General features: G+C 37.7%; 1 protein-coding gene across 7 annotated transcripts in view; it reads right to left on the reverse strand.

Moving 5' to 3' along the window:
• LOC130562961 (rho GTPase-activating protein 42) overlaps nucleotides 1-19,517 on the reverse strand; it is a 104,613-nt gene that overhangs the window by 52,135 nt on the left and 32,961 nt on the right. For all 7 annotated transcript variants that reach the window (XM_057348320.1, XM_057348319.1, XM_057348317.1 and 4 more), the window contains exons 3-4: nucleotides 16,374-16,435; nucleotides 1,615-1,686 (exon numbers count right to left, since the gene is read on the reverse strand). In XM_057348320.1, the coding sequence (XP_057204303.1) occupies nucleotides 1,615-1,686; nucleotides 16,374-16,435 (134 nt within the window). The remainder of the gene's footprint in view (nucleotides 1-1,614; nucleotides 1,687-16,373; nucleotides 16,436-19,517) is intronic.

Here is a 19,517-nt window from a genome sequence, read left to right on the forward strand (position 1 = left end):
TGAATGTTCAACCATTACGAGTCTGTCTTTATACCTCGGACAAAAAGTACCAAAAAGTACCGCAGTAAAAAGAATCAACAGAAACGAAATTCTAATTGTAATTATGGGAGTTGTATTGGTTTTAATGGAAGCTATAATGGTCTCTGCTTGTAATGTGTTGCCTTCTGTTGGTGGGATGTTGTCTGGAGGATAGGAACCAACGAAACATCTTTTAACAATTTGTAGATCACTTGTTTAAAAATTTGTAGATCACTTGCGCAAACGCGCAATGATGTTTTATTAATAAAGTTCGGGAGGAGCACGTGCAGATAACTAACCCGGCTGGCATGCTATGATCAATCTCACCAATCAGATAATTAACCCGGCTGGCTTTCCATGACCAATCTCACAAATCAGATAACTAAACCAGCTGGTTTCTATAACCAATCTCACCAATCATCCTTTCAGCTTGGAAAAAACCCCCAAATAGTCAAGACGCCTTACTCATTCTCTCTACATTTTCGCAGCATCCCTCCTCCCCCCCAACTCCTCACCATCAGCCCATTATTACCACGGGGGGAACGACCCGAGTCCGGGCACATACCGGGCCCAGGGGCCCTCTCCCCGGACAAGGGGCGGGCGCTCCGAGTTCGGAGGAACTACCCAACTCGGAGCCCTCTCCCCAGGTTAGCACGGCAAATACGCATACTAAATACGCATACGTCCCTTATCATCCGTACCTATTATCTGCAAGGCAAACTTGTGAATTAAGCAATTTGCGTGAATAAATTGCATACAAAGTCAATGCAAAGACGCGAATAGACGCACACTCAAGCAGGGCGACGTGAATGACAGTTATTACAGTACATGTTTTGGTTCATGGTAATGCCATGTTGGGTATGTCCCGTGACAATTTCATGCAGGTACCAGACTTAGACTAAATAGTAGGATGCAACGACTCACCGTGAGCCGGTTGAGATGTTAAATGAGTACATGTTTTAAACAGCCTTAGTTAGTTTTAAGTCTTAGTTTGCTTATATTAAAAATACTTTTGTACTATTCATTTTTTCTTTTATTTGGTATTTGTTTGAAAATTGAAGTTTAGTTTTGTTATTTGACATAATAAGTTTTATTTTGCAAAGAAATAAAAGGGCAGTTGTTCATTTCTAATTTGTCTTAGCTCATATTGTAACAATAAATCGTACCATGAGCTCAGTATCGCAAATCACATTGCATTGTGAGCTGAGTCAATCGTTACATCCCTACTAAATAGATCACTTAGTACCTTGGTGCACAAATTTGTACCATTGTATTGCTATTTGACAACAAGTAAAATCATGTAAAAGATGTAACGGCTGTTTTTCATTAGTTAAAGGTCATAAGTGATTTAACCCTTGCATGGTGTTCACGTTTTTGCTACCAATCCAATGTTCCCAGTTCTAGCGGATACACAGCATTATTCAGTTCATAAATCAATTATTATTATTTATTGTATTATTGTAATAAATACAGGTCTGAAAAGAAATACAGATAATTACATATTTGTAACAAATATAGACCCCGAACACCAGACCCTGAACAAGCATTAAGCATTAAGTACAATGAATACCAAACAAAAACACGGTAATGACTTACTTTGGCTGCTCCAATCTGCTCTTTCCGGAATCGTTCCAAGGGAGTGATCAAAACATCATCTGCATTCTGTATCTGAAATATATTTAAGGAAAAACATTATACAAAATGTACTCTGAAGTTGTTCAGATCAAATTTAGAGGGTAAAAACTTCATTAAAGCTTAAGTAAAAGCTTTTTTTAACAAGTAATCAAACGTGCGGTGGTAGTTTGTGTCTACAGAGGCCTTGTGAAAACGTTCACACTTTAGAGGAGCGGTAATGATGAGAATGATGTCGTTTGATTCATCAGCATCCGTTTAATGAGAGCTTCAGGCGAGACCGACAGACGCTCGGCCCACATCAATTAAAATGAGATATAATATGGACGTCGTGAAATCAAACAATAAAGAAATACGAAAATGGCTTTTTGTTTTATGCAGGCTGTGAAACGCGCAGAGGTTGACGGGGCCGAGAGAAATACGACCGTCAACAATCAGAGATGGAGTTTTACACCCAAGCATTGAAATACGTCTCCATATATAAGCGGCTGCTGTGGGTATCACTGCATGGAACTGTAAAAGACCCACGGGGTTGAATGACATGCTCATTCCAGCCGCGCAGAACAGAAGATTGTGTCGATTACTGCTCGCGTCTGTTGCATATGGGCATTAATTTTTATTTGTCTTTTTGTGGTGTTTCTCTCCTAAATGAATCCGTGTTTTGAACGAGTTGGTTGAATGATTCACTGACACAAAAATATATTTGTTTTAGTCACATTTAAATTAAGCCTAACATTTTCCTTTACAAGCATTGCTATAAATGCAATTTGTCGTACATTGATTGAATTAGTTCCAATGTTAAAAAAATGTTCTTTAGTAGTTACTACAGTAAACGTTGCTACAATGACTAGACACTAGTATTTTTAAATCTTACCACAGTAAGTATTATAGTATACTACAGTATTTGCTAAAACTTATCCAATTACTACAGTTAATACTACAAATATTGTAGTGTGCAGTATAAGGGCGATTCACATTTCGCGTCTAAAACCGCCAAAAACGTGTTTTCTCCATTTTTCCCAAAGCGCCTGGAGTTTCCACTCTCCTGGCATCAGTCGTCGCTAAGCATTAGCAACCATGGGCCATGATAGCCGTTGAGACGAGGAAGTATAAACAAATGATATATGGATTATATGCACTGAAAATACCTTGCAATAACTCTAGCGCTACTACATTTTGTTATGCTGTGATCATCTGTGTCTCCATCTTCATTGTGCTTGTTTATATTGGGTGGTTGGTTCTTGTCACATGACCTGCGGTGTGCTTGCGGCTTTCTGAAAAGTTGAGATTTTTCAATCTTAATGCCTATGTCCACGCATCTACATTTAAAATAACACGAATATGCACGCTGAAAAGACTCGATCTGAATCGGCCCTACAGTTCACTAAATACAGCATGTTTCATTTGGATCTGTGTATTAAGGAATTTTGGTGTATTTTGTAGATCTGGTACCGTGATATTTCATAAGGTATAGTATCGTAAGATATGTTTATGGTACCGTGACAACCCTAGTTACTGGTAACTTCTGGAAACTATTGAGATGGTTCATGAACCGCCATTGCTGTAAAAAAACTGTTCCATTGGAGTCAACGGAGCTGACGCGACTCTCTGTCTCAATGGCTCTGACTGTAACTATACGTATATACCAAAATATAGCTCCTCCTCCTGCCAAAAAGCAAAGCATGCTGGGAACTTGAAATGACTTTCAATGACTTCTTTGACTTATTTTGTGCTCCTGAACCTCACAATGTTCAAATCACACACTTAAAATGGTTTCACACGTTTGAGTACGGTTCACTCATTTTAATGATCGGAAATACTGTGTTCACAGATTTCTTTAAGCGTTTTGGAGACTCAATGATGGTGAGACCAGATCTCTGTGTGTGGCATACCGGGTGTTGTCACACTTCTTGTGCATACGACAATCTCACTGGATAATTGCAATTAATGGCAAAAGAAATGATTGGAAATGTAAACTGAAATTTCCTACTGACACACGACGGCAAAAGATATAAACAACTGCCATCTTTTGGGTGAAAATACTAACAAGACTTCTGCACAGTACTGTACACACTGCTGTACGTGCAAAATAAAGTAAATCTATTGCAACGGTGTATACCTTCATACCGCCCTGCCCTAACTCTAAATATACAAAGTCATTTGAATAAATGTTAATGATTTCATCCCGAATTTGAAAAAGCTTCAAATCCCAAACCACACAAAACAGGTCAGGATGCACATCTACGTCTCCTCAGTGGCGAGCTGACATAACACTTGGTTTGATTAACACATTGGTTATTCAGCGCCACGAGAGTATGTGATCAAGCCATAACACGGCCCATAATACCAGCTCTTATTTTAGAAAGACCTTTTTCCTCCACCATCTCCAGAGAGCCTCTCTCTCCACTCGTAAATCAAGAGAATTGTTTTCGTTGTCTTCAAAATACCCCCAAAACACACGGTCACCCTCATCTTTGCCCGGCAAAGGCACACAAACATCGAAATGCTCTCAGCAGCTGCTGATATGAACCCTGCAACACTACTAGACTGAGAACATCAATAAAGGTTCTGAAATGAGGAATGAATTATGATGCCAGCATCATTCCTATAGGAAAATATAACTCTGATCAATGAATAAACCCTGTGTATTCTTCACTGGACTCAGGCTATTTGCAGAATTATTCTGGAACAAACATTTGTGTGTGTGTGTGTGTGTGTGTGTACACAAGACAGGACCGCATCCGTATGATGGAGCTGAAATTAATGCATGAGCTGAACCGGCACCTTGGCCTCATTTTATTACCCGTTTGGAGAGGAACGTCCTCACGGTTGATTTCATACAGTCTGACTCCGCCGACTGAAGACCAAAACATCTTACGAGGCAGTGCTCAGACACTGTGGCTAATCTGAATCTGAATTACTTGAGATCAACAGTGAAGGCTTTTGCATTTTTTCGTCTGAAGCTGTGGAAAATGGCACTAGGCAGTTCCCGAGACACTTGGAATTCATTTCCGGATGAGCTAACGTAATCATTCTTATCGGGAATGGACTGTCTTGACAGGTCTTTGAAGAAGGTCTCACCTGTAGGGCAGGTGGTGTTAAATGGAGACATACCGGGGATGTCGAAAAAGATATGAATATAATAATAATTTACTTAAATAGGATAGTTCGTCCAGACATAAAAAATCTGGGTAACGCTTTAGATTACGGCCCGCAATGTACCGCGTAATTGAACAGAATTTACAGCGTAACTAATTGTAATAATAATGTACCTCTACAGTACATATTTGTAGGTAAAGGGGAACAATATACAAAGTTTGGGGAATAAAGAAAATACTGTATTTATACTGTAAGTAGCCTACTTTAAAACTAAGGGGTAACTATTTTAATATAATGTGCATGACCTGCAGTTTGCTTTTACAACAATCTTAGCATCATGTAATCACAATGTACCCATAAATAAGCTATTGTGGATATCCACTAAGTATGGGGTTCTTATTTTATTATCATAGCAAACATGAAATAAGGGGAATTGATGCGTTCAGTTTTTGTGCAAGCAAAACAGCACGACAGACTGTCTGTCAACTGTACATTTGACAGAGTTTTAACTTTAGGATTCATTTTTATTTTATTGATTTTATGATTGTTGGTCACTATGAGTTATTTTGATGAGTTTTAATGTGTAAAATGTGCAAAATCAATGTTGATCTTTTGAGACTATAATCAAGCTCAAGAGCGGATTGATTTGGATTTTTATATTTCATTCAGTTCCCCAAACTTTACATATTGTTCCCCTTTATCTACATAATTGTACTGTAGAGGTACATTATTGTTACAAGTAGTTACGCTGTAAATCATGTTTAATTATGCGGTACATTGCGGGCCGTAATCTAAAGTGTTACCAAAATCTGTTCAGCCGCATGTCTTTCATAACCTGTATGTGACTCTTTTTACTGTGGAAGACAAAAGAAGATATTTTGAGACATGTCTCTGGGGTTTTGTGTGCATACAATGGAAGTCAATGATGGCCAAAGTTATTTGGTTACCAACGTCCTTCAAAATGTCTTCTGTTGTGTTCTGCGGAAGAAAGAACGTCGTAAAGGTTTGAAATGACATGAGGATGAGAAATGATAACAATATGTTTAATTTTAAACTATCCTTTATGTCAGATATCTTAGAAAAGATGTAGCATCACTCAGGTTTGAGCACAAGTAATAGGAATACTTCCCTTACCAGGACCACAAAATATGAAACTTGAGTTAAATTCGACTTCAATTCTTAAGACCTAGATAAAAAATATTAAGCTGGTAATGATTACCAAAGTATTATTCATATTGTGCTAGAAAAAACAGCAAGTTACTTTTTTGAAAAAGATGAAAGTAAACACTTCTAAAGAAGAAAAGCGCTGTTACCTGGTTCAAGCGGGTCATTTCAGAACACTCTGCTGTGAACTATATAAAGCTATAATTGGCGTCAGGAAGGTTGACTGCAAAAATTTGCTTTGAGCTAAAAAATGAATGTCTCCAGAAATCATTTGGATGGTATTCAGCTGATCTCGTGCTATACATGCTGCCGATAAACTCAAGAGCGAGTCAATTCAGCTCAGATGCACAACCCATAAGGCATTTCACCGTCAAGGTAAACCAAATTTCTATGATGAACTTATATTGATTTTTCAATTCTCCATTTTCCGAGATATCAATTATGTTGCGGTTATGCTAAGCGCGCTCTCGCCCAGACACAAATCTCCCCGAGCCGACTCGTCTCGGCACCTCAGGCGATGATGAGGTTTAATACCTGCTTCCTGAACAATCGCTCGCATCCTTCAGATGCCGGATACTCGCGGGCAGCGGTCTGGGCACAGATTAGATGAGCAGATAAGAGAAAATGTTTTCTCTTTAAAACCACAAGGCCGGCACAGTCAAGGTAATGCAAGTTGCCTTCACATTTCTCTTGGGAAGGAGTAAAAATCTTCGGTTTTCTCCAAACGAGTCAGATCTGATAGATGGTCTGTTTAAACGGACAATTGTGGTGGGTAGTTTTCCTCCAGACTAAATTAAATGAAGTGTTTATGTCCGACGTCACCCTTCGGGATTGAAGTAAACACATTTGATTACGATGTTTTAGACTTTCACATTTAGTTCGATTGCTTGGTGTAAACAAACATTTTATTTCATGGCCATATGAAAGAAAATCACACTTGAGACCTCTTTAATGTCTCAATTGTTTTTCAATTCCTCGACAGCAATAAAAGCGAATGGTGACTTTATTTAACCTGCGTTCTGAGAAACAAATCCAGAAATCGTTGTTTTCACAGATTGAGGGTTTCAAATCTTAAAAATCTTAACGTCACAAACTGAACTCTTATCAAATTTATCCAAAAAATATGATTTTAGAGAATACAATCTGCATTTATTTTACTGCACCATATGCTCTGAAAGGGAATGGAAATTCTGTTATGATTTACCCTCATTTCAAACCAGTATGACTTTCGTTCTTTTGCAGAACACAAAAGAAGATATTTTGAAGAATGTTGTTAACAGAAAACCGTTGGTCCCCATTGACTTCTATTGTGTGAACACAAAACCAATGCAAGTCAATGGAGACCAACAGTGTTGTTACCAGCATTCTTTCAAAATATCTTCTTTTGTGTTCTACAGAACAAAAGAAAGTAATACAGGTTCGAAATGACAAGAGGGTGAATAAATGATGAACAAATATTTTTGGGTCAACTGAAGCTTTAATATATTTTAAATTGTCTTATTTGGATACGTTTCTCCTAAGCAATCTGAGGAGAAACATCTGAGACCTAACTGAAACAAAACTGATCTCCTGAGCTATCGAACAGAACCCTCAATAACATTGTCCTCTGGGTGCTGACATGGTAACCGTGTAACCTCTATTTTTATTTAACTGTAAGAGACATGAGGTGCCCTTTGTTTAAAGGCGGGCCGAGTACCAAAACAACCTTGTAGCCAATCAGCAGTAAGGTGCACAGTGCACAGGACGGACATTAGCTGAGCCGAGTGCTGACGAAAGCGAAAGATGGGGTTAGGGGTGTGTCTGTTTTGGTGATTTGAACATCAACAACGGCTATGAAACATCAGACACCCCGCCTTTAATGGGGGTGTTTGAATGGATACAGTTTGTTCAAATAAAGTCTATACAACAGTTGTCTGGCTGGAGCTGTAAAGAGAAGTTATTTCAGCCCGACTCCTGTAGTCGTGGTGGGAGACAGTAAAGTTCATGTGTGTTTCACCGTCAAAGGCCCTCCAGAGTCCCATTAACAAACCCTGGAAACAATTGCTTCTTTTCCAAGTCCCTCTGGCCTCCCTGTAGTCACGGTCGATGAGACATTCCATAAGACCGGCCTGAGCGCACAGCAGAACGCAAGCACGGCACAGATCAACAAAAGCAACAGGGTATTGGACGACTGAACATTTGTAGCCTAAACCAGAGCTCAGCTTTATACTGCTGAAACATTGTGGGTATCTGACAAAAACGACCAAGAACAGAATCAAAACAAATAAAATAAAGAAATAAATATGGTTTTGCAAAAAGCCCCAAATGTGAGTTGTTGGTTTAAGTAATATCACTGTGTCGGGCGCTATGAAATGACAGACAGAAATTTAACCGTATGGTTTCTGCGCACTGTTTACATTGTTGTTGCATTTGATTCACTAAAGGGATTATGCAAATCAATTACTAGCCAAACACACACACACACGCACACACACAAACATGCACACGAAATTAGTGCTAAAAGCAAAGTGTTTCCATAAATCCCTTTACAGGCCGGTTCTGCGAGCTAATGTGATTTGCAAAGAATGTTGTAGATAGAATATCACAGTCTGCCATACTTTACTGAGACATGCCCAGTTATAATGCTGCCATCCATTATTTGACTATAATTTTATAAATAAACTGCCAAGCCCTGAATATATTTGCCAGCAAATATTTGTACTAAAAAATACGATTATTATTGTGAAATATTATGCAAGAAAAAAAGACCCTTTGATGTTCAACATATAATCGCAACATATATGAAGACATTATTTCCATAACTTACTAACGTAAAGTGTCATTTAAGTGAAATATCATTCAGCATAAAGGCAGATTCACGCAAATCCTGATAACTGGGATTTACTTTTTTATTTTCTTAAAGTTCCCATGAACCGGAAAATTGAATGAGAAAAATAGTGGCAGTGACTTGTGTTTTCTATTGCGAATTGATTGGATGTGTTAAAACAGGCAGCGCAATTTGAAATGGGACTGGCAGCAGATTGCCAGTTGAAGGGGAGGAGTTAGCGGTTGCTCCGCCCAAGCCGTCTAACTGATGTCATCGGAGATGGATAGCCACTAGGGATGTAACGATTCACCGTGAGCCGGTTGAAAATCGGTTATAATGAGTGACGATTCAATTCGGTTGAGGCTTGAACTGAATCGCAATACATTTTTTGAACAGCAGGGGCCGCTATTTTCACTGCAAACTTAATTTCACAGGGACTTAAACGCTATTGCAGCTTCTATGGCTATTTTTATGACTTTGTTAATTCGGTGATGAATAAAAAACTGCGGAATTCTGANAAACGTGAAGCATTTAAGAAATAATGCAAGGGAAGTTGTTCATTTCTAATTTGTTTCAACTCATTTTTAAAAAATAAATCGTGAGTAAATCGTGAAAAAATCGCATCGTGAGATCAGAATCGTGAATCGCATCGCATCGCGAGCTGAGTGAATCGTTACATCCCTAATAGCCACTAGAGGACGAAAGTGCATTTTAAGATTTAAATTGAGGATCATGAAGGCACATGAATTTTAAAAAGAAAATGACCCACCCTGTAAAACAAAAACAACTAGTAGGATTTACTTTTTTTCGTGTTTATTTGCGCAAGTTTTGCACACTGTTTTTAAGGAAATTTTACGAAAAACATTCAAAAATATACTGCGTGCACAAACTTGTTCAAATAACACAAAAATGAAGTAAACATCGCAGTATTTCATGAAAAAAAGGAATTGTAATGTTTAATTTCACAGGGACTTAAACGCTATTGCAGCTTCTATGGCTATTTTTATGACTTTGTTAATTCGGTGATGAATAAAAAACTGCGGAATTCTGAGTAGTTTTAAATATGTTAAAAAGAACCGATAGTAACTGAAAACATTACAAATCAAATCTAAAATATTTGCAATTATTATTAATGAATAGATATTGTGGAAAACCATTTGCCTTCTTGCAACTGCGCTACTGAGATGCCCCTAACTACTGTATACTAGTCTCCATACCAATGTGTCATGATTCTGCCCTCTCTTGTCATGCTTTTTGAGCCTTGAGGCAGAATCATGACAGACCCATGTGTTTCATGTGGAGAGAGGTAATTTTGGCCCTTATGGCTTGCCATACACTCTCTCCGGTCTCGTCTCTGTTCCCGCCCTCTCGTCTCCTCATTATTGCTCGTTTATTGTTTCATGCCCTTCACCTGTTACCCTCTTGATTTGTTCCCTTATTTAATGCCCTTGTGTCTTCTGTCTTGTGCCGGATCATTTTGCCTTGGTTGTCCCTTGTCACCCTCCCGGTTTGTATTGCTGTGTTATCTAGTTTAGTTAGTTGTAGTTTATGTCTATTGTTGTATTTAGTCTTGTCTAGTTTAGTGTAGTTTGTCTATGTTCCTGTTTTCCCTTCATGTTTATACCCTTGTTCTGTTATTTTACCCCCGCGTGGGTTTTGTTTTGTCTTTATTATAAAAAGTCTTGTGTTTAACCCCTTACCCGCTGTCTGCGCCTGGGTCCTCTGTCGTTGCTCACCCCCACATATCCTGACACAACGGACATCTTAAGTTTAGAATGATAGAAAAAATGTATATTTATAGTTATTTTTAAAGTCATCCTTCTTGTTGTAAACAGTCAGTCATAAACAGTTATTTTACAGTTAAAGGATGGTGATACGTGTGTCTATGTGATGTCAATGTGGTGTAACCGTGGGGTGAACTATGGCCTGCTTTCATGACATTCACCCAAACAGCCATAACACTGACTGAAGCTCACAGCTTTACTCACTAAAACTCAGTTTAACATCACTCTAACTGCACGACAAACCTAATCTCCTAAAAAGAGAGCCTTCAAATGCAAATCGGGTCAATTTGAAGCTTAACATGGCTGTGAGGATGTAAGATGGTTTGAGTGGTTTACTGTAACTCAAGACATACCAATAAACGCAGTTGAGGCCTTGTCTTCCTAATAGTCTAAATGTAAGACGGGGTGTACAACCACGTCCTGAGGATTCTGAAACACAAAACAAGCTAAGAGGAACTGGAACTAAATGACTGAGGACCGAAGATAACCACACCTGGTCAGGCTGTCGAAAAAGAGATCTGAATTTCACTCGCTTTCACAACATTATCGGCTGTAAGGGACGGATCTGTTGTGGAACAGCTTCAAGAGGATTTCCCTGAAGGTTGTGATCATCTCTAAAAAGCGCCACAACATCGGGTCCCTGGCCCCCGAATTCCATCAGAATTCAGTGGCCTTGAACAATCTATCCTTGCAGAACACTAAACGGTCTCTGTCTCACATGTGCGCTGGAGTTCTCCATCTATCTTTCTGCTGAGGAAGCTCGCTGTTTCGCACCGGGGGAATTAAACCAGACTGCTCTTTAAACCGGTGGAATTTGATAAGTCTGTGCTCCGCAATAACACACTCGGGTGGCTGGCACCGATACCGATTTCTAACGTGGCGGCGAGCCAAGCAAACCATTGTGGAGGTAATAAAACCTTCACGTCTGAGTAGTGCCAATAATCCAACTTGTCCATACAAAGACGAGTCCAAAACTTCCTCATTGGCACCGAAATATAGCCTATATTTTAGTTAAGAAACCACTGAAGAGGAAGTGGCACTAATATGAGACACATGACGGTTCGGACGGTTGGAGAACGGGTGAAAGCTGCTTCTTATCGGTCATTGTTTTTTCTATTTTGGGTCGTAGATTGAGTCCAGATGTGACTGGGGGATGCAGGGGGTTGTGGGGGCAGAGGATTGTGTTTCAATTCTTTTGCTGTAAAAGCACACGGTTCATGAGACACAGACAGATATTTTGAATTGAAATGCTTTGGCTATGTTTTTTTGGGGGGGGTTGATTCCCCCAAACATCATTCCAGTTTTCACTGATATGAAAGGGATAGTTGACCCAAAAATGAAAATTTTTTCATCATCTACTCATCCTCTTGTCATTTCAAACCTGTACGAGCTTCTTTCTTCCGCTAAACACAAAAGAGCATATTTTGAATGCTGGCAACTAAACAACACTGGCACCCAATCACGTCCATTGAATGGACACAAAACCAATGCAAGTAAATGGGTGCCGGTTAATAACACGTCTTTTGTGTTCTGCAGAAGATGACAAGAGGATGAATAAATGAGGACAGAATTTTCATTTTTGGGTGAACTATCACTTTAAATACCCAAGTACATTTTTACATTCTGAGCGATGTTGTGTCCTGGCACGACGCTGATGGATAATCACGATTCCGCTTTCACTGGCATGTGTCAATAGTTTGACATTATTGCATCAGAACGGTCTGTCTTCCATCCCACACCACTACGGAGAACTGACGGTTTGGCTGTATAAACGGCTCTCTTGAATGGGGTCTGACAAGCGGAGCTGCTCTCTTCCATGAGTGATTGGACTCGGGAGGTCGGGATAGAAAATATTTGGAAAATCTCCTTCCTGCCTCTCATATTCCCCTCTTAAAAAATGTATGACACAATGTGTTGGTAGATGGAGCGGCGAGGGCACGTTGAATCTTTGTCTTCCAGATCACATTCTGAGAAAAAAGCCTATAACAAAAGTTGCCCAACAGCAATTGCATCCTATTAAAAAAGGCGAAATTAAGCAGCCGGAGGTGATGAAACATTAAGTTCAATAAGTGGAGCGTTTCAGTGAATTTCAGTCACATTCCATGTGGTTTCTCATTAACCACGGTTGGCCCTGGATTACAGTATGTCTGATTAAACAGTGAGGATAGTCAATTGTTGAAACAGAGACTCACAATGCAAACAAAAGCACTGGCTCAGTTTCAAAACCAAGCTCGCTGCTCTGAAGACTATACAGTCAGTTGCTTTTAGGGCATGTAACCTTATAATGAAATGTAACCTTATAAGTGACTGATTTATAAAGCCAGGCATGTGCACAGATAGGGCTCAACCTGTGCAGAGCACATGCCCTTTTTGCCCTTATACTCCGAAGTGCCCTTTTATGGTAGTGTTTTTTTTCTTTCATTAAATAAGTGCTATTGGTCACCCTTTACATCTGTCGGCCTGCTTTACAAATATTTAGCCAATGATAGGTTAAAAAGAGCTTGTGACTAAATCTTGTTGGATACGCATACGCTCAAACTGTCAGTAAAACCTCATGGCTCCACCACCCTCTGTCTTGACTGAACTGCAGTTCTTTCCACATCAGCTGAACGTCTTTCAAGGGTAATGTTGTCATTAAATAAAGATCTTGTTGTTTGAACAAGTACAGCGTTTTCTTTACGCAAGAAACATTATGCCTAAAATGTTCATTTTTATGTAGACATTTGGGACTGGAGAGGGCTAGCATTTGCCTGCACAATAGCCTGTGCACACAGTAGCATTTCATATTTTATGAATACATTTTTGGCCAAATGTATTTTACAACAGGGAAAGGAATATTGGCACAGGAAAAATTTAAATATAACAACTATTTTTTGTTCGATGAAGAATGATCCCTTCTCCATTTGTTGGGTATTATTGCTTCTGATTTATGCATTTTACTTCACAGAAATCCTGCAAAGTATGTGTCTCATAAATTTGTCCTTTTGTCACATCCATAATGCATCCATAATTTAGACAAATAGAAAACGTATGCATAGCCTGGTCTTTTGCTGATGTCTGGACTCATCAGGGGTATAGTATTATATAAACAGATGATTATTAAAGAGAATTTATATGTACAAAATACTGTACAGTTCTGAGCAAAGGTAATGTCCGAGGATATTTGAACAATATTTGCTTTTAATGCCCTCTCATGTTTGATTAAGCCATCAACATATGAAGTGTATGGTACAAAACTGACTGTTAAGATATTTGTTGAAAAAAATATTTGGCAAAAAGGCAAATTCCAGCATACTAGGAAATATGGGTTTTATTCAAATATACAAAAAAGCTCAGGAAATAAAGCAAACATTGTCTAGTTTGATCTGTTTTTAATATTTGCTGATACTCTGTCTTGGTACGCGGCTCACCGTGAAGGTTAAAATATTTTCAGCTGTTTTATTAATGGCTTAAATTTGTATTATTGGTTCTTTGGAGACATAAACATTGACTCAAAGGGCCCTATCACACAATGCTGCGCCAGGTGTGTTTTCTGCAAGTTTCAGTCTGATGCAGTTATCATTTTCACCTCCTGCGCCACGTTGTTAAAATAGCAAATGCATTTGTGCGCCCATGGCGTGCTGGTCTGAAAACGAGATGTGTTCGGGCGCATTGTTGGAACTTTGCTATTTTGAGGCAACAGAAATAGACTGCGCCACTGACCAACTGAAACCTGGTCTAAAGTCAACGGCGCAATTTTTTGGAGGGTTATTTAAAAAGAGCGCGTTAGTAATATGCGCCTATCGGTGGGTGCACAACGCGCAACGAGGGACGCGCAGCAGCACACAAACATGCCAAATCTAAAAAATAAATGGATTACAATTTAAAAGATTATTATTGTGGACATAAGTACACTTGAGCCGTGCGCTTTAGACCATGCGCTTAGATCGTTCAAATAGGGCCCAAATACTTTAAGGCAAGGGGGAGGGGCTTCAGTATTGCTGTATCAAATAGTCGTGTTAGCCACCTCGTAAAATAGTTACTCATTTCTGTGAGGTCAGGCTGATCTGGACAGACCTTGTGAAGAAACTCAAAAGGAGATACTTATATTACTGTATATAGCCTTTTGCTTTGAAGAGAAATCTAAAAAGCAAGACTATTACAATACAAGTTTCCATTTGCGCTCCATTTAATCTCAATTATGTCTAGAAGAAACCACTGAAATGAAAGATGTCTGTGATTTTTCTCTCTTATAGACTTCTCCCTGTCTGAACCTTGACGTTTCTTTGCACAATTGTACAGTGTTGTTACATCAAACTATTCAGATAGATGTCTGAAAGCAGATTCATGTTTTAGATTAAAGGAGAGGAGGAGGAAATCAAATCTGCTGAGGCTCTTACCTTCAACAGTGTTTTGTTTCTCTATAAAATGAATTAATACAAATTAATTTATTTCAGCCATAAATTCAAAGGTTACGAATTTAGCCTAAAATGCACCCCATTATTCATTGTCTGACATTATATTAAATCACTTATGAAGATCAGAGCGCTGAGGTCACAGTATAAGACTGAGTCTTAGAGTGACACTAGAGACATAAAAGAGATAAACACACCATTCGTCATTTATTTGAGCTGAATGCTCAACTTGGTGTCTAAGATTGTAAGAGGACCAAACATGCTAGTTATAATTGTGCAAAAACACTACCCCCCGAACCTAAAGAGGTTTTAAAATGACTGAACGAAAATGTTAAAATGACCGGGTTTTGTATTTTTCAGTAAGTGAATGTACCGTAGCAACAGTCTGCCTGCACCCTGATGTGATATTCTTACTGTTCTGAAAATGTTTTGTTCATGGGTTGCTTTTTCAGGAGATTTGATGGAGTTTGATGGCACTTTACATTACACGTGGCTTTTCTGTATGTTACTTCAGATTTTGACCAGCATTGCTATTTTTATAGCTTGAAATTCAAGACGAAATGTAAGAATATGAGGTAAATGAAAGTACATGTTTATATCAGTGTATCCTGGTTGATTTAATTTACTGTAACTGGTAGACAATAATGACAAACATAAAGAGGCCTTTGGTAGAAAATAGGGCTGATGGGCTAAAATAAAAAGGCTTTTGTGTCAAAACACACAGTAATGCGTCCGACTTACTGGAATCGGATGTTCCCATTTTGCCTGTTCTAAAACACACACTTCGCCCACCAGCAACCAGAAACAATACTACATAGACTAGCATCCCTATGGTAAAGGTAAGTTGTTGTTGTATGCTAACTGACTTGTCTACTACAATATGTTGATTAAAAACACATTACTGCGTCTTATCTGCTAAAGTCACACTTGTCCGGACATGCTGCTGTTTTACCCACCAGAAAAAAAACTCTGTTTGTTTACTTTCTCATTAGCAGTTCTGTTAATAAATATGTTGTGAGGTGTTAATTAGATCATGAGAAACAGCAAAACAGAATAAACTCTATCATTCTTTACAAATGGCTACTGTGGTGGTACAACAGTACAGCATGTGATAGTATCAGATATATGACAACATTTACTGGATCTGTAGGATTACTACCGTGCATGTCTTGGTTCACTCAATAATGTTTTCAACTGAAAATGGACAACTTTTAATGCTTTTGGCCTGTTCATTTACAAGACAATGACATTTCGGGGGAATATTTTGAATATTAAAATCATACTATTGTCATTACACAAGATCAAATAACATTGTATTGTTCCAAATGTTTTAATATAGTACATGTCCCAAAAGGTTTGGTGTTGCTATAGTACAATGACAAAAAATGAAATACTTTTTTTGTCATTGATAAAGAGATTTACGTTTTACTGATAGGTTACTGAGATGCTGATATTTGGCATAATGTCACTTCTTACCAGCCGTCTTCTCTCTTCTTCCATGGTGGTAAGCAGCTGGGAAAACTCTTTAAAGGACTGAGCTGAGAGAGAAAAACACAGTTATTAATCCATTTGCATTTGCCGGTTAAAGTTCAAACATATAATAATTTGATTCATGTGGGTCAATAGAAATGCAGTTAGGGAGACGCAGTTAGCATTGATTTATTGCCATGAATGATTCAGCATTTACGGTGAATGCAGAATGAACAATAGAAATGATTCCATGAACCTAAATCAATACAGCACAGTTAAGAAAGACCGTCCTCTGCTTTCGGTCAAAATGTAGAAAGAGCAGCGTTCAATAATTTATCTTCAGCAATACTTAAATGTTATTTTGTGTTTGCTGCTGTTTTGAGATACTATGGATCGACTGGTTAACTAGAAATATTTATAAACAATGAAGTTTGCACATACTATATTTTACGTTTTTTACCTGGATACATCATGACCCTACATGGGATAAATGGTATGGCCAAGTAATGCCAAAGCTAAACTTGGTCTTATTTTGTGTGTACTCCCTGGATGGACTTTAACTCAGCTTGGGCTTGGGCATTTGCAGCATGCCAAGTCTATAAACATAACTACCAGACCAGCGGTCCAGATAGCCACCCACCTCTCTTTGTGCATTTACGCTCTCTGGCTTTTAGCAGCTACGGACATCTGAACGCAGGCCCGCCATTTCCCAAAACACTCCAAAAACACCCATTCATTCCAGACATGAACAGAGCAGATTCACTATTAGCACTGGGCAGTAAAATTGTTTGAGCTATATCTCGATATTTTTTAGGCTTTTGGCGACATCCAACATTTTAATGTTATTTGCTCTAAAATTGCTTAAAAACTAATTTTAACCCAAAATTATTTTGGTTTTGTTTATTTTTAAATTGTAGAAACTATGCGTTAAATAAATACCCATTGCAGAAAAGAAATGTGATTACTAGCTAAATAATGTGCAATGCTTGAAGTTTGTAAATTTAATCTAACCTATATTCAAATATTTTTATTAAGTAAAAATATCAAGGCAATTTTTTTATTTTACTAAATGAACATACAGAAGCATGCAGATCATTTGCACGTGACATTTAGTTCTGAACAATACAAAAATATAAGAAATAAACAATATATTATTATTAAAATCCATGGGCGATGGGGATTTTTCCTCTCTGGCTCCAAAATGATGGAATTCCCTACCCCTTGAGATTAGAAATGCAGAATCTCTTATTATTTTTAAATATTCTCTTAAAACTTAATTTTTTATGGTAGCTTTTATGTGATGTGCGTATCTAGTTTTTATTTAGTTTTGCTTTGTATTATTTGTTTAGTTTATTTTTTTGTCTGTTTTTATTCTTATCTGTTTTTTGTTTGTTTCTATCTTGTTGTTATTTTCCTTGAATTTTATTATAATTGTGAATTTCTATTACTTTTATTTTCTCTTTCTTATGTAAAGCACTTTGAGATGCTACTTTTAAAGGCGCTATATAAAGTGAAGTTATTATTATTATTATTGTTTACACATAATTAAACATTTTGATATACTGTATGTAAATGACATGCTCTTCAGGAAACGTAAAAGCCAAATAAAAAACAAAGAGTATTTATGTTTATATGCATTTCTTTTGTGGAAGATGCATAGTTTCCAACCTGATCATCATACAGAAAAATATTTTTATAAGGTGGCAATTTCCTATGAATTCATACAACGAGAATTGTACAAAAACGCATGATTATTATAAGAAAAACAACAATGAAGCTAGACCTTAAACCTAATGCACTGGGGTGAAAGGAGACTGAAATAAAACATGCAATTTAGATTTGAATGAAAATGTATAAATGAAATATTTCTGAAATAAATGAATATGAATTACTGGACCATGAGATTGTATATAAATGTCTATACTTCTGCACCAAATAGTATTACAAAAATAATGACTACTGTACCATCAGCTATTGTTTGTCCAAACATGTAGCCCTTCCCTAAACTTTTTTTATCCAATGCTTTTAAACAAAAAAAACATTGATGGTTTTGATACTTTCACAACTATGTTGTGTACACTTTTTCAGTGAAACAACATATAAATGGCTGACTTGTAGCAGCATGCAGAGAGTATTGAAACATTAAAGGGATAGTTCACCCAAAAATGAAAATTCTGTCATCATTTACTCACCCAGGTTGTTCCAAACCTGTATAATTTTTTTGTTTTGCTAAACACAAAGGAAGATATTTGGAAGAATGTCAGAAATCAAATAGATCTCATTTACTGCCATAGTAGGGAAAATAAATACTATGGGAATCAATGGAGGATGAGATCTGTTTCATAACTGACATTCAAAACAAAGAAATTTATACAGGTTTCAAACAACTTGAGGGTGAGTAAATGGTGAAAGATTTATTGGGGGGTGAACTATCCCGTTAATGAAACTACATATTACCTTCTGTTCCGTCTTACATAGTACCGTCTGTACTGCTTTTTACTTCCTTAAAAAGAGAATAAATAAGATAAGGCAATGAGAATGAGAGAGAAAGTGAGAGATTTGATGTAGAAGATGAGGGAAGAAGCTGAGGATGGACGTCATTATTGAACGAGATGAGGTACTTAAGGCAGGATATAGCGGATAAGAGAGGTTAAAGCAGAAGTATCACTCACAGGTTAATGGGGAAAATGACAGATCTGATGAGTCAATCTCAGAAATGAGCTTCTAGCCTAGGACAGGAACAGAACTGACGTACACACATTTGAGAAGAGATGATGAGACAGGCAGTCACAGAACAGCCCTCTCATTTAGAAACCTGTAATGTGTTCTCCATAAATCAAGATCGGGACGATACAGAGCTCCAACAAGATGGTGCTTCAAAGCTGTAATTTCTTTGTGATTCGGTGTTAATTTAAAAACTATTCAGACAAAACCAAAGCTGTTTACAAATCGAAGTGTGTGACTGCAGATGTCAGTCAAGACTGAGCTCCAAAAAAAAAAAAGATTTTTGGAATCGATTTTGAAAATGGAAAGCTAGAAGTTGATTTTGAGTTTGAAGCTTAGTAAGAAAACTAAAACTAAAAAGAGAAAAATAAAACTGAGATAGCGCGAGACAAACAGGAAGGAAAAGAGAAAGATAGATTGAAAAGA

The sequence above is a fragment of the Triplophysa rosa genome, linkage group LG12 (assembly GCF_024868665.1).
Source record: "Triplophysa rosa linkage group LG12, Trosa_1v2, whole genome shotgun sequence".
Taxonomy (NCBI): Eukaryota; Metazoa; Chordata; class Actinopteri; order Cypriniformes; family Nemacheilidae; genus Triplophysa; species Triplophysa rosa.